Source organism: Protobothrops mucrosquamatus, unplaced genomic scaffold (genome assembly GCF_001527695.2).
Source record: "Protobothrops mucrosquamatus isolate PMUCROS unplaced genomic scaffold, P.Mucros_1.0 scaffold1519, whole genome shotgun sequence".
Classification (NCBI taxonomy): Eukaryota; Metazoa; Chordata; class Lepidosauria; order Squamata; family Viperidae; genus Protobothrops; species Protobothrops mucrosquamatus.
Window position 1 is genome coordinate 362963 of NW_015387691.1, and position 17726 is coordinate 380688.

The window sequence follows — 17726 nt, forward strand, 5'->3', positions numbered from 1 at the left end:
AAATGTAGAGCTGAAATATTAAGATGTGATAAACCCTGTTTCCCCACATGTTATTTTACATCAGAGCTGGGGAGTCTTGTGTCATAAAATAAGTTTTAGAGCACAGATTGCATTAACCTTTATCACTACAATAGTTAAGCTGCTTAGGATATTGGGAGTTGTACATCAAGTTACCCAGATGGCACAAGAATCAGGAAGACTATGTCTCTTCTTCACATGCAAAATATGAGAATAAATTCTTCATGGGAAGTCCTGGTAGCTGTTCACTCAGCAATTGTTTTTGTCTAGTTAAATAGCTGTATACTGGGAGGATGCAGAGTTACTAAATACTTCTTAACAGATTAAACTCCAAACCTCTAAAGGAAATGCATTTTTTATTGTATGCAATGGGTTAAATTCAGAGATGGAAGGAAAGGCCACAATAAAAAGTACTACCTGCAAAAGGGAAGGGCAGGTAAATGCGTTATGTGGGTGGAGCAAGATTTTATTCTGATTGCAGGAAGGAAAGAGTGGGGCTTGGCAGCCAGAGAGAGTCCCTGGATGACCAAGTCATTCCCACCAGACTGTAGCTGCTGACCCAGGCTGGTGAACTTCTCAAGCTTTTTTTGAGTAAGGAGCTTAAACCTAGCTGAGGTAAGGCAATGCTGAGCACACACACCTTGCTCCCACCCATAGGGTTTAGCTGAGTTTCTCTTTTGCTTTGGCAGGAGGTGCAAAGGCTTTGTGCCTGTTTTTCCCCAACTTCCTGTAATGGCTCCTTTTCTTTGTTGGCACAGTGGAAGAGAGAAGAGCGTTCGAAGGTGAGCTCAATACTGAATATTGTCTATAACAAAGCAAATATGTGCTTGAGAGATGGAAAGTATCTTTCTCTGCTTTTCCAGCTTTAAAATCTTTTGCCTTTCTGTCTCACATGCTTTGGTTTGATCTTCTGCAGAGCTTCTGATTACTGGTTATTTTAACCTTCCCAAATTCTTTCAGAAAATGATCCAGGGCTGACAGGAGAAGAATTATCTGACTACTTTGAGATATTTCACTATTGTTGATTCACAGCATTACCAGTATCACTTAAACATTTGAATTCTAGTCCTTGCTTCCATGATACTGGTTTTGTCCAAATCATTCCTTCCTACAGCTCTATGTCCTCAGTTTATAGTACGGGTATTTCTTAACTTACAACCATTTGTTTAGCAACTGTTTAAAATTACAAAAGCACTGAAAAACGGCACTTATAACCAGCCTTTGCACTTATGACCGGTGCAGCATCCTCACAGTCATGTGACCAAAATATGGATGTTTGGCAACCAATGTGCATTTACAATAGATGCAGTATCCTGGGTTTACAGGGTTGCCATTCCATAACAAACAAAGTCGATGGGGAAAACTGGGTTGACTTAACAACCATGATAAAAAAAGGTCATAAAATTGGGCACAACACAATAATTGCCCTAGTTGGCAATGGAAATTCTGATCCCAATTATGGGTGTAAGTCGAGGACTGTCTGCAGTTCAAGAAACCTATCAGTATCATAACATTAATAAAACAGTGACATGAGCTGAAATAACATGCAATACCTCAGCAGCTCGTTCAATTCTTTTTAGCAGGGCTGGATTTCACAGAGTTTCTCTTTTATGGAAGGAAGCTGAACATGACAAATAAAAGAATTCCAGTTACATTTGACTCTTAGACCAGAAAAGTTGTATTCATTGCTGTATTGGATCCATAATCTCCCGTTACTAATGCCCTTTACAGAACCTGTAATTCCTGATATTTTGGGCCACAGCCACTTTTCTTTCCTGTATATGGTTACTTGGTTTCAATCATGGTTGTAGATCACCACTTACCCAAGTAATGAGAAATTGTTGAATGCTCTATGGGCATAAATTTATGATAATGATAATATTCCATTAATGATGCAACATGGTTTGGTGCAATCCTATTCATAATTAACTAATTAAATTTATATGCTGCCTATCTCATTGATAAGGAATCTCTGGGCTATATGGAATTGATTTCCTTGATTTCCCATAAGTGCAACAATCTAGAACAGGGCTTTTCAACCTTTTCACAGATTGTATCACTTTTAAGACATGACAATATTTGAGTACCACGAGTGCTTAGCAAGGTGTCAAAAACTTGATGACTAAAAAGGGGGGGATTTTGGGTTTTACTGATTAGATTCATTTGTTGTTATTGAAATGGCTAGTTTATAATATTATGGAAAAGTAAAAAGTTGAGGTTCAATGTTAATGCTTCCTTCTACTGCAACAGAGGAAGTATGTTCTTTTTCCCTTTTCCCCCTCACTTTTCCCCCCTTTTTCCTCCCCACTGCATCCTACTATTTGCTTTTGTATTTTTGTATTTTATTCTATAATCTAATAAAATATTACAAACTGTAGAAAAAAGTAAAAAAGTACTGGTTTTAATTTCTTCGGTGGCTGTTCCTTTGCTAAATCACTTTCCCTTTGCACTGATAAATGTATGATGAATTTATCCATGTTTATTAATATGCACCACTACCAGCTATCTCAGGGGTCTTCAAACTTAGCACTTTTAAGACTTGTGGACTTCAACTCCCAGATTTCCTCAGCCTTCATGGCTGGTTGAGGAATTCTGAGAGTTGAAGTCCACAGGTCTTAAAGTTTCTAAGTTTGTAGACCCCTGAGCTAGCTGATCGGCCCTTCTTCCTCTCTCCCTCTCCTCTTCTTCCTCTCTGCCTTCTGAGCTCTCCTTCCACAGTGTAATAAGAATGCACCTCCCCCAGGCCCTTCCCTGTACCCTTAAAGACACAGGAATCAAGCGCAAAGCAAGAAAGGCTCACAAAAGAGAATAAAGAAACACTAAACTCCAGTTTTTTTTTTCTTTAAGCTGTCTCAGACGTGTCTCAGTTTAAACAATGTAGTAAAGGCTCGACAATTGCAAAACATGATAACTTTAAATTAAGCCTGTTTACCTACAAAGAAAACTTGCTAAAGCCATAGACAGACTCAAGATAAGGGGGTAAAACTAATTACATTTGTTTAAAGGAATTAAACCTATGGAAGCCAACACTTTGGACTCATTGCTAGCCTTTGTGAAACAGACTAAAATATTCCAATAACAAAGCACACAAATCGAGCCTCTGAATTACAAAACGCTGTAAAAACTATATAAAAATCCTTATGGTAATCTATTCAGGAAACCACTGGCTTCCAAAATAAGCCCACCTCCTCCTTTCCGACATGCTTGTCTCCCGGCTTTTCATTTCATCAGCGCTGATTGCATTCTCCTGGCTGGAGAAAACAAACCAGGGGACCTTTTCTTTCAGCAATAGCTGCTGCTTCTTCCCAGTCCCTGTTTCCTCCCTGCCTGCCGAGCTCTCCTTCCACAGTTTCTTCTCCATCCCCTTCTCTTTCCCTGTTGTCTTTTTTCCCCCCTTTCCCACCAAAACCACCTCCTTTTATATCCTCTCCTCCGCCCCTTTTTCTTCAGTTCACCTCCAGCTCCGCGCTGCTTCCAGAAGTGCCAATCAGCTGGAGCCAATCAACTGGAGCCCTGCAGGCACTCCTGGGGTTTCTGCCAAGCCCCGACAGTACTGCAGCTCCAGCTGCCTCTCCCTCAGGCTTGGGTTGCTTCGGCTCATTCCCCTCCCCTGCTATACTTCTGTAGGATGGTTGCGTACCACCTACCATGTGCCAAAGTACCACAGGTTGAAAAGTTCTGGTCTAGAACACAATAGAATGCTGATGAGATATGGACTGTGAGAATGTAGATCCAGGATCCTCAGCCTGGGAAAGTGCTGGGCTGTAGTACCCCTTCAGTGCTCAACTGCATTAATTCTGTATCACACTGCAGCATCTGCCCCCTGCATGCCTGCATTCTGTAGACTCATCAGTCTGCTGGCCTGCTTGCAAACTACCTACCAGTAAGAAAAGTTTTGCGATAACCAGAGCTTGCAACTTCCTGCCGGCTTCCCCACTGATTTGCTCATTGAAAACTGAAAGAAAGTCACAAATTATGGTCACATGAGGCCCTTGTTTAATGACCCATGGTCTTCATTTAACAATAGCAATGTTAACTTCCAGAATTGCCACCACTAAGTAATGCAATCACATGATATTGCACTTTATGATTGCATTGTTTAGTAATGGAAATTCTGGCCCCAATTACTGTTGTTCAGTGACAACAACCTGTAATAAAAAAAAAAATCTGAAGCCTAGCTTTTTAAAAGGAAGTGAGAAGACAATTTCAGCCCATTTCAAACCATGTGACTTGATAATAATTGCAAACATTTTTTTAAAGAAAAATATGTGAAGAATAGAATCATGCACAATAAAATTCAAAGAAATTTGACAAAATTGCTCAATTTTTGTTTTGCTTTTGTATAAGATAATTCAGCTTGTTCACTTTAAAAATATCAGTGTGTCACCTAAAGTTTGAAGAAATGTTAATGGACATTTTTTGCAAGCATCTTCCATTCAGGACCTATTATGGGGCTGCCTTATTTTCAATAATCTCTGTGCTTCTTTTGACTTGAATATATGTGTGTATTTGTATACAGTGGAATGGATCGCTACAGATATTTCATCTTCAACCAGAGAAGCATGCTGATATTAGGGCTATTTCAGATAGCTTGTGCCACAGTTTGTGTCATCAGTGGATTAATAGATGATGTTGTCAGAAAGGAATCAGCATTGAGTAAATCTAAGATACCCATTTGGGCTGGAGTGGTAAGCTACATTTTCTATCCTTCTTTCCAGAATTTATTAAGAATGTATTGTTATTTCCAGGGAAGTTGCTGTTTCTTACTTCACATTCAAGCAAATAAGATCTAGATTTGATAGTAAGAAGTATAACTAAGTACAGTACATAGCGTTTCATGGTGATGAGTATAAAGAAGAAAGATTCAGTCAAAAATTTTCCACTTGCTTTAGAGTGGCAGGTTGTTGCTTTCTAGGCTCCAAAATGTGCTTGTTGATTTGTAGAGATTTTTTTATATAATACAGATCTTGCCAAGTGGGACTCTGGGATTTCTGATGTTTCTCAATACTGGATGCTTATACCCAGGGCTTTTTTTGTTATAGAATGCCCAGAATGGAGTTCCGGTACCTTTTTTGCATGGAACCTTGTAGGGTAGGCAAGGCGGGTTGTATGACATGTGTGAGTTCCGGTACCTTTTTTTTTTTTTTTTTTAGAAAAAAAGCACTGCTTATACAAACATCTCTCCTCAATAACCTTGCTGCCTAGATTACTGAATTCACATCTAATATGTGCCTTTATAAGTAATTGATTAAAGAAAAGAACATGTGTGAAAAGCTCTACTGAATCCAGTTCTAGGGCCATCTAGTCCTGAATTTTGTGTCACAGAATGGCCCTTTGAATGCATCTGGGGAGCTTGCACAGGACTGTGAATGATCCCTTCCACTACTGCTTTCCAACAATTATAACATTTTGCTTATGATGCAGGAGGGTAAACAGCAATAAAAAAATAGTAGCTAATGACAATCTGATCCTCCATGAACCTATTCAAGATCCTTTTAAAACAGAAGTCTTCAAACTTGGCCCTTTTATGACTTGTGGACTTCAACTCCCAGAATTCCTCAGCCAGGCACGCTGACTGAGGAATTCTGGGAATTGAAGTCCACAAGTCATAAAAGGGCCAACTTTGAAGACCCCTGTTTTAAAACTATCCAAACTGTCCCCTATTAGCAAAACTCTGGCAGCTATTGTGGAGTGTGGTGTCTGCCACATTTCAGCTGTTGGAATTGCTCATTTAAATAACTTCCTAGTTTTGATTTCTGAGTCCTATATGAAAAATGAGCTCTGAATGGGCATTAGAAAATAGTATTATTTCTTGGTGTCAGCAAAGAGAATTTAATTCAATTGAATAGCATTTATCCTGAATGAGAATTGATTTGTGGGTATTTGTATTTGAGTTTACTGCCTCCCTCTGTCCTAGTTTGTGATCTTAAGGTATTTCCCTGACTCCATTTAGCTTATCATTTACCACAGCTCCTTAAATGTCAAAGAGCAGCTTAAAATTAGGACAGGAGATTAATAAAGTTTACTGCAATTCATCATAGTATCTGATTTTTAACAATAGTATCTTATATATAAAGCTAAAGTTTCTTTTGAATCAATCTTTGACTTCTATTCATTTACATGGCCATGACGTTTTCTTGGCAACAATATGGAAATGATTTTTTTTGTTAGCTTCTTCCATAGATTCCCCTCCCCTCAATTTCCAATCTATCTTGAAGCAGTCCCATTCAACCAGATTACTAAGAGTAGAATAGAGCTGGAAGGGACCTTGCAGGTCTTCTAGTCCAGCCCCCTGCTCAAGCAGCAGGATCTATACCATCTCAGACAAGTGACTATCTAGCCTCTTCTTAAAAATCTCCAGTGATGGAGCGCCCACGATTTCAGGAGGCAAGCTGTTCCACTGGTTAATTGTCCTCACTGTCAGGAAATTTCTCCTTAATTCCAGGTTGCTTCTCTCTTTGATCAGTTTCCAACCATTGTTTCTTGTCTTGCCCTCTGGTGCTTTGGTGAATAACGTGACCCCCTCTTCTTGGTGGCAGCCCCTCAAATACTGGAATACTGCTATCATGTCTTCCCTATTTCTTCTTTTCTTTTCTTTCTTTAAACCCAAGTCCTGCAGCCGTTCTTCATATGCTTTAGTCTCCAGGCCTTTAATCATCTTAGTTGCTCTTCTCTGATTTTTTTCCAAACTCTCAACATCTTTTTTGTGATATGGTGACCAAAATTGGCTGCAGTATTCCAGGTGTGGTCTTACTAGGGTTTTATAAAGCGGTACTAATACTTCATGTGATCTTGATTCTATGCCTGTTTATACAACCCAGGATTGTATTAGCTTTAATAATCAAGTGATTGTCCACTAGGTCTAAGACTCCAAGGTCCCTCTCACAGTTACTGTTTTTAAGCCAGATCTCGCCCAATCTGTATTTGTACCTTTGATTTTTCCTGCCTAAATGTAAAACTTTGCTTTTCTCCACATTGAAACTCATTTTGTTGGATAGGGCCCATTGTTCAAGTTTGTCAAGATCTTTTTGTATCCTGAGTTTGTCTTCTGGGGTGTTGGCTACTCCTGCCAGTTTGGTGTCATCTGCAAATTTGATGAGTTCCCCTTCAATTCCCTCATCTAAGTAATTTATGAAGATATTGAAGAGTACTGGGCCTAAGACGGAATCTTATGGTACCTCGCTGCTTATTTCTCTCCATGTGGATGTAATACCATTGAGGACTACTTGTTGAGTACGGTTTGCCAGCCAGCTACAGATCCATCTAGTGGTGATGTAGTTTATTCCACCTTTTTCTAGCTTACCAAGGAGTAGGTTGTGGTCTACTTTATCAAATGCCTTACTGAAAACTAAGTATACTATGTCCACATCATTTTGCTGATCCACTAGTTTAGTTACTAACCAGACATGACCCCTCTTAACTTCTGTGTCCAAACAAGGGCAGCAAGATGCTGGGACCTCTATCCATGGAATTACTACTCCAATCAGCCAAGAGGGCTAATTCTATAATAATTCTAAATATGGAAATTATCTGTCATTGCCTTTGCTGATAAAGTAGGCTCCATGGGTGAAAAAGAACTTTTGAGGGGCTAAGTAAAAAAATTAGGACTTTTCATCACTGTATAATAGCTCATAAAGTATGTCTCTGGCTAACTATATTTTTGGGCAACTAAAGATTTACTTTTGTGTGTATTAAATTTAACCATAATACATTTTTACATTATTATTGTTTTGCTATGTCTCTTATCCTGTCCCTATGCTTTCTGTGTTTTAGTTTATGAGCATTCCTGGAATTATGGCTTTAAATTCAACTCAGAGGAAGAATCCCATTCTGGTGAGTTCCTAGTGTTGTTATTTTGTTATTGTTTAAGAGCAGATTTCAAAACACAATGAATTTGTTATAATTTAATAATAATAATAATAATAATAATAATAATAATAATAATAATAATAATAATTTATTAAACTTGTATGCTAGCCAATTCTTAACGATTCAACAGTCAAAGATATTACAATCAAATCAATAAAATGTAAAAGACAAAGATAAAAAATGCCACACACAATGAAGCAAAGGGTCTCCCTCTCCCTCCCCCTAGGACTGGATGAAAAGCCATTTAACATTTATTTTTAGTAAGTGGTTTAGTGGTTAACATTCCTTAAACAACTTTAGATTTGTTTCCTTTGTGCACTTTCACATAGAATCAAATACATTGATTCATACTGAGATATTCAGTTACAGTGTGAAGATCTACATTTTGTCTTCCTTGCGGAAAATAAATAAATTAAATTAAATCTTAGGTTTTCTGTATTCCTTATACAGGTGAATGCCATGATAATCACTTCAGTATTTTCCTGTTTCACCACTTCAATTGTAATACTTTATGCCTCTATGACATTAGAGTATGGTGAAAAATATGAGTGGTCCTCTAACCACTCAGCTATCGTAAGTAGCATATTTTGTGTTCAGTATGTCCTTTAGATTATTTAAACTACAGGTCCTATAATGCACAGCTAGTGCATGATAAACAATGAAATCCAACCTATTTGGAAAGCATTCGTTTGGACTCTTGAGGTTTACAATGCAAATCCAAATATTAGCATTATGTTATGCTACCAAATGGTATAGAGCAGGGGTCCTCAACCTTGGCAACTTTAAGACTTGTGGACTTCAACTCCCAGAATTCCTCAGCCAGCAAAGCTTAAAGTTGCCAAGGTTGAGGATCCCTGGTATAGAGTTACAGGTACTCTTTAACTTATGACTAGTCACTTAATGACTGTTCAAAGTTACAATGGACTTCCCCAGGGCTACTTATGACCCAGATTTTTAAGTTCTGACTGATGCTGCCCCAGTCATCTGATTGCATTTATGGTTGCTTGCAGACCCTGTGGTCAAATGACTATGTTTTACAACACTTTTTGCTGGAAACTGATATATATTTCTGATTTCTAATGGACAATGGATTTGCTTAACGATCACCACAAAAAAAATCATAAAATCAGGTGTGGTCACATGATGACCTGTTTAATGACCAGCATGACCTATGACTGTAATTCAGGGCTTAATTAAAGTCATTGGTTGAGGACTACTTGTAGTTATAACGTGATTTTCTCCACTTGCTACTATTAATTGCATAAGAAATAAGAAAAAAGCTGCATCTAATTGCCTCATCCATCAAGAGGGATCTAGACAGAATTAAATGTAAAGCTTACAGGATAGATATGAATTCTGAGAATTCAGGCACATGGAGTACAACCAAAAGCAATGCATTGATGTACAGCTTACCTTTGACTTATGCCCAGTCACTTTGTGACAATTCAAAGTTACGATGGACTTTCTCAGGACTACTTATGACCTGAATTTGAAATTCTGATGGCCAGTCACTTCTCCCACAATCATGTGATCACATTTTGGCACACAGTAACTGGCCCACATTTACAACAGTTTGCAGCATCCTGGGGTTACATGAAGCAATGTACATTTTTGCTGAAATCAGAGTTCAGTTCCAGTTTCCAGCAAAAAATGCCCATTGTGGACAATAGGTTTGGTTAATGACAGCAGTGTTCACTTAAGCACTATAAAACAGATTGTAAAATCGGATGTGGTCATTTGGTGTCCCGCTTAACAAGTGACATGACTTATAACTGGAATGCAATTCAAACATTCCATCCCTTACTTGAAAACCTGTAATACCTTTACTATACAGTATTAGAAAAAAAAGCATCTAAGAATTTTGGATACATCCATTTCAATCATTCTGTAGCTTTCACAGCATCAGTGTGAAAAGAGGAGATTCCTCCTCTCCCATGCATTCCTAAATCTTCTCCAGAGTGGTGAGAAACCTATCTACAGTACTTGTGTTTTTTTCTTTTATTTTGATAAAACATGCATGTGAATTTTCTGTATTTTGAGCTGCAGGTAGTTGTGCTGGGTAAACTGGTTCAAGGAGCTAACATCACAATGATGATTTCATCAATTTTTAGTATATTTATTGTGCTGGTGATTGTGTATGTCAGCTGCCGAAGTCTTCCATGTTGTTCGTGCTATGACAGTATCACTGGACTTGTAAGTAGCAACATCATTAAGGAGGCTGTGTTCAGTCATGAATGCATCACATTGTAGCATCGTTCAAATTAAACAACTGTAGTTTTCAATCAGTCCCTAGATCAGGGGTGTCAAACTGCCGGCCCGCGGGCTGGATGCGTCATTGGGAAACCACGCCCATCCCATTGCCAGCAATGGTGAAAAAGTTCCGATATGTTGTGTGATGTCACGTGACGTCACGAGTTTGACATGTCTGCCCTAGATGGAGAAAGCTTATATCCTCTATAAATTATTGTGACCTTTCCAAACAATAGATAATACATATATAAAAAGAGATTTATTTTTCCTCTGTGTGTGCTAGATACATTTTCATGTGTTACTTAAATTTAGAAAAAAATAACAATTCTGATGTTAAGGTTTATTGATTAAAAAGGCCTAATTCAATTCCAAGGGTGCCCTTTTATGGGATATATTGCAGTTTCCTGTAAATAGAAGCTTTGTACATGTTTCAGACAATATTCCTTATTGTTTCATTACACATGCCTCTTCTGGAAGAAATTCTTTTGCACAGCTTGCTACCAAGTTATTTATGTGAATGGTTTTCAAAAATACTCTTTTGAATTTGTCAGTATGCTATCTGTAAAGTAATTAAATATGAGGTGATATGTGATATTAGATATATTTATTTGTTCATATATCAGATTTGGAAATCACCCATTTCACAGAGTTAAACAGAAAACCCACATAAATATTGTATTCCAATAAGGGGCATTGGAATAAATAAGTTCAAAAGGTGGGGGAGACCCTTCAAGATGCTATCCAGCCCCACGGTTGCATGCTTTTCTGCAGTCCTCAAGTGAGTTGGCAGAGCTAGGTCTATTCCAATAGATAAAATTGGCTTCTGTTTGTTTAAATATATGCAATATCATTATTTAATTTTAGGATTGTATACAACAGTACAATGGGCATAACCAAATACATATATTTAAAAATCCTGAACAAATAAAATATTGCCCTGAAAACCTTCTAAATAGATTCTTTGTTACAATTCAAAACTCAGGTGCTAGCATGAACATTTCTTGTCTTTGTATAATTTTATTAGGCACCATGTTTAATATCTTTAAAGATTAGCAAGAGCTTGTAAATGATTCCTATGTTGCTATTTTATTTTGAATCTTAATTTTATTATGGTATACAGTTCACCACTTTTTATTAAGTGATGTGCAATATAATAAAATCCTAAGTTTATGGCTAAATTCTGATGTCAGTTTGATCCACATGCAAGCCTGTTTTAATATTTTCACATTCTATTCTTAGGAGCATCTAAAAATTAATGAAGACCAGTTACAAGCTACAGAATTAGTTTGCCTTTCATGTGGTATGTAGGGTCTTCTTCTTTTTAGAATTTCAGTATTAAATTATATTAAAAATGGAAGAAATGTTTGCCTTTTCTACATGTGACGGGTTTATTATATTCTTCCATTATAGATCAAGCGGACAGAATTTTTAATTCTCCAGTAAAACTTCCACAACTAAATAAAGAAACAGATTATGAAATAAGTGACCCTCCTTCATACATCAGGCTGACTTAGAAACAAATTCCAGAAGGATGTCATGCAAGAGACCCTTAGTAATTTTTTAAAAGGTATTAAATGCGTGTAATTATTAAAGAAATTGAAAAATACTCTTGAACAGATGCTGAAAATAAAGGCGTTAACATTGTTTATCCATCTGTCTACATGTACACCTTCAAATATATGCATGAATTTACTTATGTACAAAATTTTATTACAAAAATGAATAAAAATTGTATTTAAATTTAAATTAGAAATACTGATATTATGAAGATGCCCCCCCAGATAGATTTCTTTTCTATGTTGAAAATCGGCTGCATAATCAGAAAGCAGATTCTGTGACAAGCTTCATTTCTTTTTCAGCAGAGAAAGCTACAAAAAGCTTTCCATTTAACAACACTGGTATGGAAAATTATATTAATGTTTCACAATTTTATTATTGCTAAAATTCTGGTTGCTAAAATCTGTAAATCTCAGATGCCTAGGTTGGGAAACACTGAACTAGATGGAGTTGAAAAGTGTCCTCTCCCCTCTTGTTCCCTATTCCCAATGTTTCAGGAAGCAAAGAATCTCTGTTCTGGAAGTCATTGTCTGGCAATGCTGGAGACAATTCCTGAGAATGGGGCTTTCGTGGGAATTTCAGATGGAAGAGGCTTGTTAGAGGCAAATTTTGCAAGAGGCAGCCATTTGGTTTACCGGTAGTCCTTGGGTTAAGATGGTAATTGGGACCAAATTATTTAAAGTGAAACCTCACACGACCACATTGCTTCGTGATAGCAATACTGTCCCCATTGCCATCAAATGAATTTCAGGGGTTGTTAGGCAAGGACCAGCCCGGATCCAAGCCATTCTTGGCTTGATTATTCCCAGTCCTGAATCTTGATAAGGGACTGCCCTCCCCTTGAATTCCCACACACCTCTCTCTCTCTCCCCCTCCATTTTTGCCCTTTTGGATGCCCTGAGCACAGTGACACTTTTTGGTGGCAATGGCAGCATTAATGGCACCGGAGCTGAAGCAGAAGGTCGCCGTCTTCAGTCTCATTCACCTACTGCTGTCCCCAGACATCTACTTCAACCCCAGTGCTGCCACCACTGCTAAAGAAGGCTTCTGTGCAGGGTGGCCAAAAGGGTAGAGATGGGGGGGAGGGGGAGAGCCAAGTGGGAGGAGTTCAACAGGCTGGGGAGAGTTGAAACACCCCTGCTGTTATAAGTGCCGGTGGGCTACCAAGTGACTGAATGTTGATCATGTGACCACAGGGGCACCACAATGGCTGTGACTTCAGGGACCAGGCTTAAGTACCACCATAATTTTGTAACTTGTGTTTGTCCTGCAAGTAAGACATAGCAAAATAATGTTCAAATAATTTATCTTCTCCAATTACCCATTAGATTTCAGATGAGAATATATATATTTCAGAAAAGTGAATACAAATTTCCAGTAGAAACGGTGCTTCCAAAACTTGGATGTAAAGTCAGAGTCACAAGCCAAGATTTTCTGACTACTATATAAAAACATGTAGTCTAGAACAAGCTGTGCAATCTCCAGAATGTAGATCCCCTTGCAAGAAACAAACGAATCTTCTTGTTAAACAAATCCATGATCCCCAAACGATTGTATATCTTTGGAATATAATGTGATGAGATAAAATACAGAGAAATTGTCCTATGCGGAGGAGCAGCTGGAGCAAACTGATTGGTTTAGTCTCAACAGACCTGACAGATGAAATACAGTCTTTGATATTTGCTTATGGCTCTTTGAGCATGTGTGTTCTGAATAGTCTCCCATGCCCAGCAACTCTTTTCAAAGTGGTAACATTTATTCACTGATAAGGATAAACAACTGTTGTGAAATAGGTATCCTTGAGTTGAGAGAAAGTATGAGACTCTGTCTATGGGTCTCCTTGGAGGTAGTCCATCCAAGACCTGACATATAGCAAGCCAATCCTATTCAAGAGGTACTGCCTGCCTCCCCTAGCTTTTCTGGAATCTCTCTTCTCAGGGGAGTGAAGACCTTTAAAATTGTTATGTTTTAAGACTATAGTAAGGGAAGAGGGCCAGGCTCTCATTGCAACCGATCAGAGGAACTGAATATTAGACCTTTGCTTGTCATTCTGGCAGCACAAGAGCAGGTGAAGCAGCAGTCCATGCTGACTGCTACCAGCCAGCCAATGTGTATAAAAACAAGCCATCCAAATATCTTTACAACATTTTGGAGTAGTTTTTTAAAAATCCTCATGGGATAGAACAGTGGTAGGCAACCTTGGCTCTTTTATGGCTGGCTCAGGAATTCTGGGAGTTGAAGTCCACGAGTCATAAAAGAGCCAAGGTTGCTACTCCTGGGATAGAACTTTCCATGGTTCGCAGCAGTGAGATGTTTTTAATTGCTTCTTGAGGCACTTAGCTAAGACACAGAAATCAAAGTGACTACTCTCCAATTCTTTTCATTAGTGCCTCCTTAGAAGTTAAAACAGGCTGTCACAGAAGCAGGAAATCAAGTCCTCAGAAAGAACAAGAAAAACCCATGCCAGCCAATACAAATTACTCTTCACTATGAAGACTTTTTCTGTTGTTATAGTTTATGAAGTATTGTTAACATTACTGCATAGAGTAAACAATGGTGGAAAAAAATAAATGAAATCCCTTGCTCGACAATCAGCACAGCAAATGTTATCTGAAAAGCTTACACCAGGCAACGAAATGTTACATAGTATACATATGTACGCAGACATGTGCACACAGAGCTTGAGACAGCAGAACATACATGTTCAGCAACATAAGATGGCAACTCATTAACATACAAAGCAACATAATCTTCAGTTATTTTAACATGTACGCTGAAAATTCAACCAAAATGAAATGAGGTGCTGCCAAGTGCCTCCAAACTTTAACCATGCCACCAACTTCAGTGCCATGCCACTCCACAGCATGTGCTGTGTAAGCCACCACATAGTTGATTGGATAGTTGTTTGGTGTGCCAGTTATTTCTTTGCAGCGTATGGGTTTTTGCAATTTATCATGTAGCCATTCCCCATCTACAAGTTGCATAGGCCTGGTCCAAATGTGGAATGCCAGAGATGTAAAAAAAAAAAGAAAAAAAAAAAGCAAACCAGTTACAAGTTTTTTGAAACAGCTAAATTTTGTTGCAAGCTCAATACAAAGTCCTCAAAAATATATAGTCATTTCAAGGATGGAAGTTTCAAGAAAAAATATTATTCGTATCTTTAATCTCTAATATTCACTAGTAGAGTGACAAACTGCTTATTTGAAATCAAACATAGTGAAAACAGACTACACAAAAGGAATTTTATTTGGTAGCATTTATTGATTTAAAATGCTGTACTAGTTTGACAGGTGATCCTTCATTTAAAGGGGAAAGTAAAGCAAATTATGTTAAGAGAAAAAAAACAACCTAAAAAGCACTTTGCATTCAAAACAGTATCTGTATGGTAATCCTATAAAAATAAATTGTGGTGAAACAATGTTATAAAGTTGAACTTTAACAATATTATGATACTGTTATTTATATTAGTTCAAAGTAAGAATTTCAAAGGTTTTTACTAAGAGGTAATGAAGCTCTTACATCTTAAACTGCCGGCCCACAGGCCGGATGCGTCATGCAGAAACCACATCCACCCCAGCTCCAGCAAGGGGAAAAAAGTCACAATCCGTCGCAACACATCATGTGATGCAGCGAGTTTGACACCCCTGTCTTACATCATCAGTGAAACTTCTACACTTTTTTAAAACATGGATTATGCATATGAAGTAAGCGGGTAAATTCTCTAAAGTGTAATCTCATTTGAAAAATATTTTAAGAACATTTCATTAAAGCTCTTAAAAAAGATTATTCCTGGACAGTATGTAAATCAAAACTATAATTAAGGCTTAAAGTGATTATTACAAAAATCCCTTATTTCAAGCATAAAAAGCCTTCCATATTTGCTATGCAAATAAATAGTACACAAATGACTGGTGGGGGGGAATCTAAAATTTTTGAACACAATCCATTTACACATTTGTCCAACCATGCAAATGTACTGCATTCTCTGTATTTTATTCTACTTAAGGTGCAATAAACATATTTTCTAATCTGAAATGTTACAATCTTATACAATAGTATATTAACTTGCAATAGAATACATATAATTTGACAATTATCTAATAGTATTACTATATTTAACTTTTGTAGTTGCCCTAATAATGAGTACAAAAGATAAACACTTTTAAGAATTTTCATTTTTGAGGAACATACATCACAAGTTAATGATAATTAGGCCATTGTTCTTCTAAGCATTAATAAATAACACTGATACCATTTTCTTTCATTAAAATCCCATAGTCTCATGGCTTGTGCTCCCAAAACATTAATCTAACCCAAAATTGAATACACAGGACAAGTGGAACATTAAGTTTAAATATAATACCCATTAAACATATTGAATAGACAGGAATAAATCTCTACACAATTCACATTAGTAAAATGTTAAAAAGATAGCTCTTCTCCTTGGGCCAAATTTCTAATGCTGTACTTGCTAACAGTTCAGATAATAAGCACTATTCCAATTATTAACTGCTTTGGTTTTCCTTTTGAATTAAAGAAAAGTACAAATGCAAAATGAGATATAAATGGGTTTTTGTTTTCCCCAAGAGTCAAGCACAGTGTGTTCATGAGGCATCAATAAACAACAATGAAATCCAATCGTATATTCCTACAGTGTCTAGTAAAGTCACTGAGATGAGTTGGACCTTTCATTTGCCCAACGTGTCCTGCTCAACATATCTCAAGCCTACTGAATGTCTAGGAACAGCTGTAACCAGACAAGAAACTGTCTGGGCATTGTTGGATTTCATCCAAAAGAGAATGTCTTTTTCCTAGAATTGTTTTATGACTGTACAAAAATAAACAGAAATAAATCTAGCTAACCAATAAAAACTTATAAAATGGCTACTTTAACAGAAAGTTGCTGATTATCTACCTATGATCTATATAAAAATCTAAAGCTCTGCTTGAGCAGTGAGCTGAAAGTATGCACCATGATCTCTGCCTGCCAAAAGAGAAGAATTTAAAGTTGTGCAACTTATGCAATGATCATCAGATGGCCTGCTCATCTCTTCAGTCTTTCCCAGGAGGAGCGTTTATGTGCAAAATCATTGAAGCCTCTTAAAACAATAACAAAGCTTTAAAGAGCCCTTTCAGCAATTTCTGAACATTAATTTTACATAAATAGATTTCTTCTTTCCCCATTTTATGCTGTCCCTTCCATATTTTAATTGTTAAATGATATAAGCATTGGTATCTTTGTATGAGGTTGCTGATTCAACTATTTTAAAATAAATGGAAGGAAACAGACAATTTTGGCTAGCACTTGTTTATGATTCATTAAATATGCTATGAATTCCTTTAATTGTTAAATCCTTTAATTTGGAAGTCTATCTTCCATTTTTCATCTTCAAATCAAGGCTCATATTTTGGCTTGTTAGGAGGATGCACACAACATGTCTACTACTAGTAATACTGCAAAAAGCTTGTAATATACAGTCTATTAATATACGTGCCCTGCTAACCAACGGTATACCGGTCCCTTACCGCCGCCTGGCTTGTTCCGCTGCCAGTTTCGGCCAGCCGCAGCCATTTGCCGCATCGCGGCCAACGTGGCAATGTCATGAGGCTTGGCGGATCTCCCCATCTGACCCATGCGAGGCCGTAGCCAGGCCTCTCGTGGTTATGGTAACCCTAACCCCCACTCCCTTCCCAACCCTAACTGGAGATGCGAAGCCCTAGGGGAAAAAAACAGAAAAAGTTTGGGGGGGCAATTTTGGGGGGGGAATTGGTTGGATTTGGTTGATTGACCTCCCCCCACCAAACGTTTGTTTTCCTGCACACGGCAGCAGAGAATAATAATAATAATAATAATTTAATTTATATACCGCCCTTCTCCCGCAGGACTCAGGGCGGTGCACAGCATATTAAAACAGATACAAATGTAAAATACAAAGATAAAAACCCCTATAAAACCAAATTAAAAACCAAATATTAGAAGCTGTATTCCAATTAAAATTATACTTAAAAACATCCCTAAGTAAAATCCTCCC

General features: G+C 37.5%; 1 protein-coding gene across 3 annotated transcripts; it reads left to right on the forward strand.

The window, feature by feature from the left end:
• Positions 1–486: 486 nt before the first annotated feature.
• On the forward strand, positions 487–11781 carry LOC107293154. 3 transcript variants are annotated; one of them, XM_015822291.1, is made up of 8 exons: positions 487–633; positions 708–800; positions 4538–4706; positions 7792–7851; positions 8338–8464; positions 9938–10080; positions 11377–11437; positions 11548–11781. In XM_015822291.1, the coding sequence occupies exons 2-8, from the start codon at positions 751–753 to the stop codon at positions 11649–11651; spliced, it is 714 nt and encodes a 237-aa protein (XP_015677777.1). In that variant the 5' UTR covers positions 487–633; positions 708–750; the 3' UTR covers positions 11652–11781. The 3 variants fall into 3 exon arrangements, with proteins under 3 accessions (XP_015677777.1, XP_015677778.1, XP_015677779.1); XM_015822292.1 differs by having other exon boundaries at positions 8338–8460; positions 9934–10080; XM_015822293.1 differs by lacking the exon at positions 8338–8464 and having other exon boundaries at positions 9934–10080.
• Positions 11782–17726: the final 5945 nt, after the last annotated feature.

What these genes read in the sequence shown, in the direction of transcription:
- LOC107293154 (XM_015822291.1), top strand. Translation starts at nt 751, where the DNA reads ATGGCTCCTTTTCTTTGTTGGCACAGTGGAAGAGAGAAGAGCGTTCGA. An exon ending in AGAGGAAGAATCCCATTCTG is followed by an intron (nt 7,852 to 8,337) that starts GTGAGTTCCTAG and finishes TTCCTTATACAG; the next exon opens with GTGAATGCCATGATAATCAC. An exon ending in ATGACAGTATCACTGGACTT is followed by an intron (nt 10,081 to 11,376) that starts GTAAGTAGCAAC and finishes TTCTATTCTTAG; the next exon opens with GAGCATCTAAAAATTAATGA.